This window comes from Netta rufina (assembly GCF_964035555.1).
Source record: "Netta rufina genome assembly, chromosome: 19".
Taxonomy (NCBI): Eukaryota; Metazoa; Chordata; class Aves; order Anseriformes; family Anatidae; genus Netta; species Netta rufina.
This window is the reverse complement of record NC_140143.1, coordinates 8,483,769-8,496,136: the sequence shown is the minus strand read 5'-3', so window position 1 is coordinate 8,496,136 and position 12,368 is coordinate 8,483,769. Positions and strand designations below refer to the sequence as shown.

The 12,368-nt window shown below is 65.2% G+C and overlaps 1 protein-coding gene across 1 annotated transcript; it reads left to right on the top strand.

Annotated features, from left to right (window-relative positions):
* Positions 1–4,043: 4,043 nt before the first annotated feature.
* On the top strand, positions 4,044–11,390 carry SPHK1 (sphingosine kinase 1; the record flags this gene model as incomplete). Its single annotated transcript, XM_084298335.1, has 6 exons — positions 4,044–4,157; positions 4,889–5,276; positions 9,048–9,197; positions 9,306–9,400; positions 9,603–9,718; positions 10,154–11,390. 6 exons carry the CDS (start codon positions 4,044–4,046, stop codon positions 10,902–10,904), a joined length of 1,614 nt encoding a protein of 537 aa, XP_084154461.1. The 3' UTR covers positions 10,905–11,390.
* Positions 11,391–12,368: the final 978 nt, after the last annotated feature.

The window sequence follows — 12,368 nt, the reverse complement described above, 5'->3', positions numbered from 1 at the left end:
GTCGGGTCCAACCCCACTGCAAAAACAGGTTCCCTAGAGAAAAAATATTTTTTCTATATATTTTTAAATAAATAATAATTATTAATTATAATTATAGTAGTTATAATGATAATGAAATAATAATGAAAAGTGACGGGAGGAAGGAAGGAGAAAGAAGAAATGATGATGATTATGATGATGATGATAGGAAGGAAAAAATAAGAAGATATAAAAATAATAAAAATGATAAAGATTATGATGATAGGAGGAAGGAAAAAGAAGAAAATATAATTTAAGAAGTATTTAAAAATAATTAAAATAACAAAAAAACACGTTTTCTGCCCCAGAGCTGGGAGCTGCCCACAAGGGCATCCTGTCTGTGGTGGGGACCACTGATGGCGTCCGTGTCCCCTCAGGACAGCCCCGTGTGCCCTGGGGCGGCTACAGGGGGGTCCCCGGCTGGTTTTGGGGCCAAAAAAAGTCACCAACACCAAAAAAGTCACCGACACCAAAAAAAGTCACTGACACCAAAACCGCCACCCCCGGCCTGCACAGGGGGTGCTGGGGTTTAGGGTGGCCCCATGGCTGCTTGAGGGTGGCCCCATGCAATGTCCCGGCTCTGGCCCCTCACCCGCAGGCAGCAGGAGGCCTGAGGGGACCCCTATGGGGTCACCCGCTGCCCCCCCACATCCCCTGCACCCCATGGGGCCTGCAGCCGTGCTTCATCCCAGCCCCATTCCCCCTTCCCCTCTTCCCTCACCCCAAACGGCCTCCACAGGCCTGTGGCTACCACAGCCCGGCTACCCCGAGCCCTCAGTGTCCCCCCGTCCCCTCAGTGTCCCCCCCCTCCCCTCACCCTACATGGGGACAGGGTTTGGTGACCCCACAAGGCTGCCCCATGAGTGACAGTTGTAGGGCACGCTGTGGCCATTTTGTGGCTTTGCCCTGCGAAAGGAAGAAGTTGAGGGATTATTTATGGGATTTGGGGAGCCGGCTGTGCCCCGAGGGCCCTGCTGCACCCTCCTGCAGCCAGGGGAGCGGAGACACCCCAAAGGATGGGGACAAGGCTCGGGTAGCCCCATGGGGGTGCCTTGATCTGGCCCCCACAGGTCCCCAACACGTCCTGCCACAAAACTGCCCCGATCCTGCCCTTTTTCAGCCCCAAATTCCCCCCCGGTGCCACGCACTTTGCCCTGCTGGCAGAGCCACCCCTGTCCCCTCGGGGTGCGCGGGCAGAGGCCGGGGCTGATATCGGGGCTGTTATCGGGACTGATATTGGGGCTGTTATCGGGGCTGATATCGGGGCCGTTATCGCCCTGACCAACAACCTTCCCCTGCCCCAGGGCCGAAGGTTTATGGCTGCTTTTAGGGCCGGGCAGAGGCGCAGCGGGGCCGTGTGCTTGGGGAACATTTCCCTCCCCATCCCACAGCGGGTCCCCAGGCGGCAGAAGCCCCCCCATGGCCCCAAGGCCTTGCAGCGATTTCATTATTTCCTTTAATATTTCATTAACAGCCCGCTGGGACGGATCGGGGCTGCCTGGGAGCGGGTTTAGCTCCTTGTGAAGGGTTTTCCCTGGCCTCATGGGGTAGGATTTGGCTGGGCGGGGGCGTTAGTAATGCTGAGGGGGGCTGCATTCATACACCATGGGGTAAATAAAGCCCGGCAGGATTTTTATTATTTTTTACCATCAGAAAGCTGGCCAAGGGCTTTGTGGTGAGCCCTGTGGTCCTGGGCTGTGCCGGCTGGGATTTAGGAGCTGCCCAAATCCCCATGGGCTGAGAAACCTTGGGGTGAAGCCCTGGTCCCCGCATGAAGCCAGGCTGGGCTCTGTGGGTCAAAAGGGACAATGCTGTAAGGCCCGGGGACTTCCAGAGTCCCACAGCCCCAAAACCTGCGTCCTAAACCCCAAACCTACAGTTTGTGGGATACAAGCCCCAGGAGATGCCCTCATCCTTCCCATCCCCGCAGCCCCCCGAGGCGATGCTGGTGGTGCCCGGGGGGGCTGCGAGGGGCCGAGCAGCAGCCCTGGAGCTGGGCCTGTCCCCAGCAGGGCTCATCTCCTGTAGGTACGGGCTGGAAGGTTCCCACTGCTGCAGTCGGTGCCTGTCCCCCTGCCAAGCCCTGCAGCCCGCCGGCCCCGCCGCAGCGCTATTTCTGGCTCCACCTCGAGCCACGGCCCTCGGGCAGCGGGGAGGATGCTCCGAGCACCTCACGGCGGAGTGGCGAGGGTGCCGGCATCGGGAGGAGCCGCCTGCCTGCGAGCCAGACACGCTGTGGCACCGCCGTGTCCCCTACACAGCTCCTGTAGGGCCGCCGGAGCCCCAAAACTGGGCCTTGCCCCGGCACGGAGAGCCCCGGGTGAAGGAGAGGTCCCTTGGGGAACAGGGATGGGACAAAACCCTTGCGTGGCCACCTCTGCCGTGCTGTCACACCACGCCTGGATGCTGGGTGGCCTGGGCCGCACCTTCCCCGCTTTGCAGTGACAAACGGGTGGCATTTGTCACCAGCTGTCCCCCCCGGCACGTCCCAGGGGTGCCTCTGTGCCACGGCCCCGTCCCACCCGGCTGGGAATGGGGCTGGTCAGGATAAACCCATCTGCCAAGCATCCTTCCCTCTGCTGCCCGCGCAAGGCGGCTCGTTAAGGCTCCTGTAATTAGGGTAGCCCCAAATGATTGTTTATCAGCACCGGGCAGTGACGGAGGCCGGCCCGCTTCCGCACCAAACTGCGGTTTGGGGGCAAACCGGCAGCGTCTGCGTGGGACTGGGAGGAATGGGCTGGTGGCCACAGAGTATGGGGTGTGGGGGGAGATCTGAGCTGTGCCCCCCCCCGTGACACATGGACGGGACAAGGACGAGGACGAGCTGCCCACCTGGGTCTCCAAACCTCATTTCAAACTTTTTTTTTTGGGGGGGGGGAAGGTGAGGCTGTCCTCGCGACCCGGAGCCACAGACGGATGTCCCGCAGCGTGGCCAGACCCCGACCCGTCCCCGTCACCCCGCGGCACCTGCCGGCAGCCGTCCAGCGGCCGCTCTGGTTTCCTCCTGCCGTCCCCGTGCCTTCCTGCAAGGAAATGCAGAGCGCCTGAGTCACCGGCGGGGCGGCGAGGCGAGGGGCAGGCCGGCAGCCCGTGCTCCCCGCCGGGTGGCTATTCCCTGCCCCGGGCACCTTGCCCAGGCCTTGGGGCCGTCTGCGGGCTCTGCCCAGTGCTGTGGCCCCAAATCTCAGCCGGCATCGGCTGCGGGGTGTTGGGGTTCCCCGGGCAGAAGCGTCGGGCGGCCGATCTCTGGGGCTGGGTTTTGCCCCACCTCTGTCTTTAACCAGAGCCCGGAAAAGTCCATTTGGGAAGCGTGGGGCGCCCAATCCTGCCCCCTCGCCTCTGTTTTTAGGGCACCCTTGGCCAGCCAGGCTCACACGGCCCCGCTATCTGCCCGGCTGGCCGTCCCCTGCCTCAAACTGTTGGTGGGTTTTGGGGGATTATATGGGCACAGCGGGTCACGAAGCCGTCATCAGGGTGAAGAGCAATGCGGCCCCGAGCCGAGAGCTCAGGGTTATGGGGTCTGCGGCTGCTGCCGCCCCCAACCCAGCAGCACAGGGCACGTAAAACCCACACGAGCGCTGCCACGAAGGGTCGAGGGCACCTCTCCTGCCCGGGGGCACGGCACCGCTCTGCTCAGAGCATCAGCACCGCAAAGGGGCAGCGGGAGCGGGTGCGTGGCGGGCAGGAGGCGGGCAGGATGCGGCCCCTCCGTGCTCCCCGCTCTGCCCCCACTCCTCCAGGCTCCTCCGCGGCTCCTGTCCTGTGTGGGATGGGTGGGGGTGTGTGTGGGGCTGGGGGTGTGTGTGGGGCTGGGGGTGGGTGGATGTGGGGCTGGGGGTGAATGTGGGGTTGGATATGGGGCTGGGGGTGGATGGATGTGGGGCTGGGGATAGACGTGGGGCTGGGGATGGATGCGGGGCTGGAGGTGGGTCTGGGGTTGGATATGGGGCTGGGGGTGGATGTGGGGTTGGATATGGGGCTGGGGCTGGATGCAGGGCTGGGGGTGGATGTAGGGCTGCTGGCAGATGGATGTAGGGCTGGGGGTGGATATGGGATCAGATGTGGGGCTGGGGGTGGATGTGGCGTTGGATATGGGGCTGGGGGTGGATGTGGGATTGGATGTGGGGCTGGGGGTGGAAGTAGGGCTGCTGGCAGACAGATGTGGGGCTGGGGGTGGATATGGGATCGGATGTGGGGCTGCCGAATGCTGCCGGTGGTCTCCGCTCAGCCCATCCCGGGGTGCTCGGGGGCACGACGTGGCCACGACCCCCCCCACAACCCCCCAACCCCCCAACCCGACCCCGGCACAGCCACCCTGGGCCTTCCTGCGTGCCTGCGGGTGCCGGCACCCCTCGGCGTGCGAGCAGCACAACCACCAACCCCCATTTAGAGCACCGCAGTGCGCAGCGTGCCCCCGGCACCCCCAAAAAAAACAAAAAACAAACAAAAAAAATATAAAAAAATAAAAATAATAAAAAAAACCACACCAAAAAACCACGAAGCCGGTGACGCGCGCGCCGCGCGCCCTCCCCCTTTTGGAAAAACCACAAAAAAAAAAAAAAAAAAAAGCACACAAAAAAAAAGGGGAGGGCCGGGAAAAAGCCAAGCAGCACCGCCCCGCTTCACCTCCGGGGAAGGGGGGGGGGGGGGGGGGGGTTAAATGGGGCCGGGCCGGGCCCCGCCTGCCGTTGCCGGGCGGGTGTCGGCTGCGGGCGGCGCTGTCCCCGGTGCGCTCCGATGGCCGCCGGCCGCCGACCCCCCCCGCAACCCGGCGGCGGCGGAGGAGGAGGAGGAGGAGGAGGAGGAGGAGGAGGAGGGGGGGGAGGAAGGGGAGGCTGCAGCAGCCTGGGGGGGAGCGGGGGGGGGTGAGGACGCGGTGCTGCGGGGCCGTTTTTGGCCGGGGCTGGCCCCCGGGGGGGCCGCTTGGGCGCTGGCGCTGACGGAGCGGGAGCTGCAGGTGCTGCGCCCCGATGGCACCGGCGCTGCGCTGCCCCTGGCCGACTGCGTGGGCTCGGCGGCTTTCCCTTCCTCCTCCTCCTCCTCCTCCTCGTCCTCCTCTTCTTCCTCGCCCTCCGCCTGTTTCTCCGTGGTGTGTTATCCCTTCCGAAAAGGCCGCTGGGGCTCCCCTGCCCGCCAGCGCCTGCAGAGGACTTTCCGAGTCGCCCACGGCCCCGACGCCGAGGGGAACCTGCGCATCGCCCAAGCCTGGAGCCAGCGCATCCGAGAGCTCTCGGTGCCCGCCGTGCCCGTGCGGGAGGGTGAGTGCCGGCCCGACCCCCCCCCCCCCGTGGTATATGGGGTGTGGGGTCCCAAAGTTTTCCCCTATCCCCCCTGCCCCATCCCCTGATGCAGCTTTTGGGGTGCCGTGGGGAGTGCCGGCAGTGATTTTTGGGGTGCTGCCCCCCCCTCAGCTCCATCCTGCACCCCACCCTGAGCTGTGTGTGGGTTTGGGGAGGGCACGGGGGATTATTGGGGTTTGGGGCTGGGGGCAGGCCACTTCCATGCAGACACCCCCTGTGGGGTGTGTGGTGTGGGGCCGGCAGCCAGGAGAGGTGTGAGGGCTTGGGGAGGGGGGGTCCGGCCCCAAAGGGACCGAACAGGCAGGGGGTGACCCACAGCCCCCAAAGGATCAAGGCAGGGGACCCCCGCAGGCACCTGGGTGCCCCCCCTGCCTGTAGGGGATGGGGACATCAACGCGCAGCCCCACTACCAGGGCTGGCCCTGCAGGCCCTTTGGGGCCAGGTGTGGGTTTTTCCCCCACTTTTCCCCTTAAATTGAAGGGGCAGCGGGCACCCAGGCCTCCTTGCCCGTCTCCTGCTCCTCTCCCATCGCTTTTTTTGAGCAGCAAAGCTTTCAAAAATAACACTAAGGAGGAAAAAGCCACCGCTGCTGGCACGGGGAGGACGGGGAACCCGCAACATCCCTGGGGGTCCCATCCGTCACCGGGGGCTGGGGAAAAACCTCCGGGGCCAGCGGGGTCCTGGGGAGGTGCTGGTCAGCCCCTGCCCCCCCTGATAGAAGGATTTCTCCCCCTCCTCCTGCAGGGTGGTGTGCATTATAGAGCCCTGAGCAGGGATTCAGTGAGCTGCTGCGGTTATTTGGCTGCCCGGGCACTGATCAGGCTGGGGAACGACGAGGTGTGCGGTCAGAGGGGTCAGAGGGGTCCTGGCACCTCGCACTGAGCCCGCTTTGGGTTGGAAAACGCCGCTTTGGCACACGACCGGTGGCTACAGAGCAACTTTGTGCTGCTCTTAGTAAATAAGAGCATGGAGGGGGGGAAAAAAATAATCCAGTGGAAAGGGGCGAGGGGGAAACCGGCTCCCCGGCCGCATTGCCAGCCCGAGCTCTGCCGCTGCAGGTCCCCAAAGGGTTTCAGATCCCTCGCCCTCGGAGCAGGAGGCGCACGGCACGGCCGGGGCCTCGGGGAGCCGGGGGACGGAGGAGGGCAGGAGGCAGTGTGGGATTTTGCAGTTATTCTCGAGCCGAGGGCCAGCAGGATTTACAAACCTCCTCCCCCGAGTTTTTTGGGCCGGAGCTGCAAACGCTGCTCGCCACACCCTGCGCGGCGTGTGCAGGACAGATAAGGGGAAAGCTCGGGGCCAGGGTGCAAGAAGCAATCGGGGCACCCCGGCCCTTTCCGGAGGGGGACAGGGAGAAGCCAAAATCTTCCCTGCAGCCCCCCCCCCCGGCTGTGGCATCCTCGGGGGTAAAAGCCCCTTGGAGAGCTGCAGCTGGTGGGAAGTTTCTCCGCCTGACTTCACCCTCCCAAGGATGAAAACAGGAAAAAAAATCCCCTGGTGCTTCAAAACCACAAATCTGGGGGAGGCGAGCGCCGCCGTGCCCTGCTGCTGGCCGGGGGTGGGAGCGAAGCGCCCCGGGGCCGTGGGGTTGGTGTCAGGGTGGAGGAATCCAGCTCCCGGCCGCAGCAGGGCCGTGGTGTCAGGGCACGCCAGCACCAAGCCCTGATTTTTGGGGGGATCCCGGGGTTGTGTTTGTTTTTCCCCTTGCTGTGCACGGCCCCCGGCGAGCCTGGGGTGTTCGTCCCTGCTGCGCCAAAACCGGACCTCGCCGAGGGATGCGGTAACGCGGCCGGGGCTGCCCGCACGGCTCCAGCTGTCAGCAGAGCCCCGGAGAGGGCACGTGGCCCCTGGGTGATGTGTTCGGGGCTGTGCCCCTTCCTCCTGCTGACTCGGGCCCCGTGCTGCTCGCCCTCCTGCTCCGGGCAGCGCCCAGATGCTGCGGCCGGCGTTGCGCAAGGGGAAGGGATGCTGCCGAAATGCGCCCGCCAGGGTGGAGGGGGGGGAGAGGAGAGGAAAAAAAAAAAAAAAGGGGGGGGAGAAATGTCCTCACGGCCTGGCTCGGAGCACAAAGCCCCCGGGCTGTGCTTGCCAAGAGAGGATTCGGGGCTGTTAATGAGCAGAGAAGCTCTCGGGGGGCTGGAGTGGCCGAGACCCCGCTGCCCGTCGCTCCTGATGGGTGCTGGGGGGAGCTCAGCTCACGGTGCTCTGCTCCCAGCCCCGAGGCCCGGCCGGTCCCATCCTGCCTGGTGCTGGCTGATAAGGAGCTGCGGAAGGCCAGGGGCAGCCAGCAGGGCTGGAACCGGACCCAGCTCACAGGACAGAGGGACAGAGGCGTGCTGACAGACAGACAGACAGCCAGCCGCGTGCCGGAGGCTTGCTGGCAGGCGACAGAGACCGGAGCTGTCCCGGAGCAGCGCAGCCTCCCCGGCGGCTCAGGGCTCACCAGCTCAGTCCCTGCGGGCAGAAAACCAAGGAAACGGCACCAAAACCAGGGGGGGAGCTCGCTCTGCCCCCTGGGGCTGTCCAGCACAGCGGGGAGGCCGCGGCACGGCCGTGACCTCGGCGAGGCCAGGTGCCAGCAGGGAGGCGGCGCAGGCGGTGGCCTCCCCCGCCGCGGTCAGCAGGAGGTTTTGATCTGTGCCGCGATGCTCGGACAAACACGAAGCGGCCCCACGTGTGCAGGCCAGGGGAGGGCCGGGTGGCGATTCCCCGCGTGCCGGCCGCCCTTTGCCCCGGGTTCAGCGCCGCGCTCTGCGGCCGCTCCCAGCTCCCAGCAAGGGGCTTCCCGGCTCGGGGCAGTGCTGGGAAGCGGCGGCGGCTTTCGTGACTCAACGGCGCTGACGGAGCAGAGCTCGGTGCTTTGTCAGCAGCCAAAACCTCAGTGCGGTCCCGTGGGGCCCCTACACTGCCAGCTGCGGGGGCCTGGGGCTGGAGATGGGGGTGGGGAGGACCTGAATCTGGGGTCACGCTGCAGCTGGGAGGGGTTTTGGGGGAATGCAGGAGTCCAGGCACTCGGAGGAGCTCCCCACACGTGGGCTCCGTGCCTGTCCAAAATCACACGGGCTTGCTGCTGCCGCTCCTGGGGGTGAGGGCTCAGTTTTTAGGACCCCGTGCCAGTGACACCAGGCTGGGGAGCCCCAGAGCTGGGGTGCTGCAGGGCATTCATGGCCCGTGCCCGTGCCAGGTCCCCCTCGTCCCTGCAAGGAGCCCTCGAGCTCCGTGGCACCAAGTGGCCACCCCAGGCTCTGCCCTGCTCCTCCCGAGGAGTGCAGCTGCAGCGTGGCCGGGGCTGGATGCCCCCAGGGGACACGGGGACCGCTGGGTTTGGGCAGGGGGACACGGCTGGAGCAGGGACCGTCCCTACCAGGCCTGTAATTACAGCCCGGCCGGGGGCATCGCGCACGAAACCAGAGCCCGGTGGGGAGCAGGGGGAAGAGGAGCGTCCGTCTGTCGGCACGGCTGGCAGTCCTGGCCCCACTCCAGCTGGGAGGGGTGTGGGGAACCAGGACCTCGCCCCCCCCCAGCCCTCACCCCCGTCCCCATCCTTGGCTCGCCGTGCAGGACCATGGGGGGGGGGACCTGGGGGACCCCAGAGCTCCCCAGCTCTCCCGGTGGGGACCCCCAGCCCCTGCCCAGCACTCCCCTTCCCGCAGGGCTGCAGCAAACGCTGCCCAGGCTCACAGGGCAGCCCCCAGACCCGGCTCTGAGCCCCTTTTTCCCCCTCACCAGGTGCCAGCTACGGGGTCCTGCCCCGGCCCTGCCGTGCCCTGGTGCTGCTGAACCCGCAGAGCGGCGCGGGCCGCGCGCTCGATGACTTCCACGCGGTGGTGCAGCCCATGCTGGCCGACGCCGACATCGCGCCCTCCATCTTCATCACCGGTGAGTCCTTGCCCGCCCCGGCCCCTCTCCCTGACTCCCTCCGACCCACGGACCTACTAGGAGTAGGCACGGGGCACGGCTCTCAGCTCTCGCTGCTTTCCCCCGCAGAGAGACCCCACCACGCGCAGGAGAGGATGCGGGAGGAGGACCTGTCGCAGTGGGACACGCTGGTGGTGATGTCCGGGGACGGGCTGCTCCACGAGGTGAGAGGGGCAGGACGGGGCACGGAGCTGGGAGGAGAGGGGGGCCGAGGGCAGGAGCGGAGTTTTGAGACCTGTAGACAAGAAGGAACGGCAAAGGGAGAAAACCCAGGGCAGGCACAGCCTCTGTCCTGCCCTCGGCCGGGGGCAGTGGGGTCCTGGCACGGCCCCGGGTACCACGAGCTCCCTCTCTCTGTCCCTGCAGGTGGTGAACGGGCTGATGGAGCGGCCGGACTGGGAGGAGGCGCTGAAGACGCCGCTGTGCATCCTGCCGGGGGGCTCTGGGAATGCCCTGGCCGCCTCCATCAACTACTATGCAGGGTGAGCCTCGGGGGACGGGGACGCCCTCCTGGGTGCCCCCCTGCTGCAGGCTGGTCCCTGACACCGTCAGGTTGTAACCCCCTGCATTCCCAGCTCCCCCCACGCCCTGTCTCTCCTCCTCCAGGCTCTAAATTTGGCAGAACTTCACCCAAACGAGCCAGGGGCTGAGCTGAGCCCCCGGGGAGCAGCTGGCTGTGCTGTATGGCAGCAGCTGTGCGCCCCAGGAAACATCCAGGGTGGGAGCGGGGTTGTCCTGGGCAGCCCCACATCGGTCCCCAAATTCAGGAGCTGGTTTATGCTGCCCTTCCTAATGGCTTCATCCAGCCGGGATGCCTCCCGGCACAAAGGGAGCAGCCTTGAGGGGGCCACGAGTGGGTGCTGGGACGGCAGGAGGAGCCCCCAAACCCCAAACTCACCCTTCTCCATCCCTCGCAGCAATGACCACGTGGCCAAGAAGAAGCTGCTGACGAACTGCACCTTCATCCTCTGCAAGGGGCTGCACGCGCAGATGGACCTGGTGTCGCTGAGCACGGCCTCGGGCAAGCGCTTCTTCTCCTTCCTGGGCTTCGGCTGGGGCTTCATCGCCGACGTGGACATCGACAGCGAGAAGTACCGGCGGCTGGGCAACGCGCGCTTCACGCTGGGCACCCTGCAGTGCCTGGCCCGGCTGCGCGTGTACCAGGGCCGCCTCTCCTACCTGCCCCTGGGCCCCGAGCACGGCGCCCCCCCGGCCCCCAGGGACCCCCCGGAGCCGCCGGAGGAGGGCACGGAGCAGGGGGCTCTTCCCTCCGACTCGCTGCTGGCGCCGCTGGGCCAGCCGGTGCCGGCGAGCTGGGCGGTGGTCCCCGAGGAGGAATTCGTCTGCGTCTACGCCATCTACCAGTCCCACCTGGGCACCAACCTGCTGATGGCGCCGGCGGCGCGGCTGGACGACGGCTGCATCCACCTCTTCTACGTGCGGGCGGGCATCAGCCGCGTGGCGCTGCTGAAGGTCTTCCTGGCCATGGGCAGGGGCACGCACCTGGACCTGGGCTGCCCCCACCTGCACCACGTCCCCGTCCGCGCCTTCCGCCTGGAGCCGCGGGGCAGCGCCGGCGTCATGACGGTGGACGGCGAGGCGCTGGCCTGCGAGCCCGTGCAGGGCCAGCTCCACCGCCGCCTCTGCCGCGTGGTCTGCGGCTCCTGAGCGGCCGCGGCGCCGAGCCGCGGGCACGGCCGAGCCTTCCTCCCACTCAGGAACCACCTCCTCTTCCTCCTCTAGCAATAGCTCTCCGGGGCCGCGGGCACCTCGCTTAGCTTTACTCTCTTCGGGACGGACCCAAAAACGAGCCCCGAGCCCCGGCAGGTACTCGGCACCGGCGAGGCGCCCGCGTTTCGCCCTGGTACGAGCGGTACGAGGGGTGCCAGGCCCCGGCCCCGGGGCGGCTGCGCCGGCACAGCCCCGTCCCCAGCCCCAGCCCTGTCCCCCCCCAGGCTCGGACGCAGGCGGTGGCACCGCTCGTGTCCCTGCCACGGAGCCAGCCTGACCCAGGGCGGTCAGGACCAATGTCTAACACGAAAAAAATCTTTTTTTTTTTTTTTTTTTTTTAAAAAAAAAGAATGTTTCTACCCAAAGCTTCCTGTAGAAGCAGAGTTTATTCTTGTGAGAAATGCAATAAATACCTAGCGTTTGCAAAAAAAAAACACAACCAAACAAATAATAATAATAATAATAATAATAATAATAAAAAGCCCTGGGATTTAAATCTGAGAACACAACTGTCCCAAAAGGGGCTGAGGCCCTTTACTCCCCAGCACCTTGGGGTCAGGATCAGCGCAGAGCCATCGCCCCCGAGAGCTGCTCAGGCAGTGGCTGTGGCTTCTTGGGGTGCCTCCGTGCCCCATGTCCCAAGGAGATTGTTGAACACAGAGAGCTGAGCCCCACACAGGGACGTTTTGGGACGTTTTGGGATGTCTTGGGAACAGCTCGGTGCCTACGAGCGAGGGAGGCATTCGGGGGAGCCGGGTGGTTTTGGCTTTGTGCCTCAGCCGGGGCCCTGCGGGGAGCTCTGGTCTCCACCTTCCCGGACAGCCCTCGCTCGGGGCCCTTCCTGGGGCTTGGCGCAGGGATTACTCAGCCTTTTTGGTATAAAAGTGCAGTAATTAAAGCTCATTTACCGCACAGAGCACAAAGGAGGAGGGTAAACAGCAGGGGCTGCTGGCAGTCATTCAGCAGCAAACGCTGCCAGGGGGTGGCAGGGCCGGGAGAAGGCCGCGATTGTTCCCAGCCCTGCTCCGAGGGGCCGGGGTGTCCCGGCTCCAGCCACCTCCCCCGTGGGGGAAAAATAATTAAAAAAAGATGTAAAAAAAAATAAAAAAAAGAAGGGGTGAGGCTTTGCTGGCCTCTCACTGTGTCCAGCCCCAGCCTCTGCCCAGGCAGGGGAGGTGCTGAGGGCTTTGAGCTGCCTCCGAGTGCGAGGGGTCTGGGGGCTGAAGGGCTCCCCGGGGTGTCCCGTAGGGTTGGGTGGTGGCAGCAGGGTGCCTGGGGGATCCCCCAGGGGCTCGGGCCCCACGTTGTGCTGCACACAGAACCTTATTTTCTTTCTTGACCCGAGCTCTCCCACAAGCTGCCAGCCAGCAGCCGAGGGCCCTTCCAGAGGAGCCCCCGCGG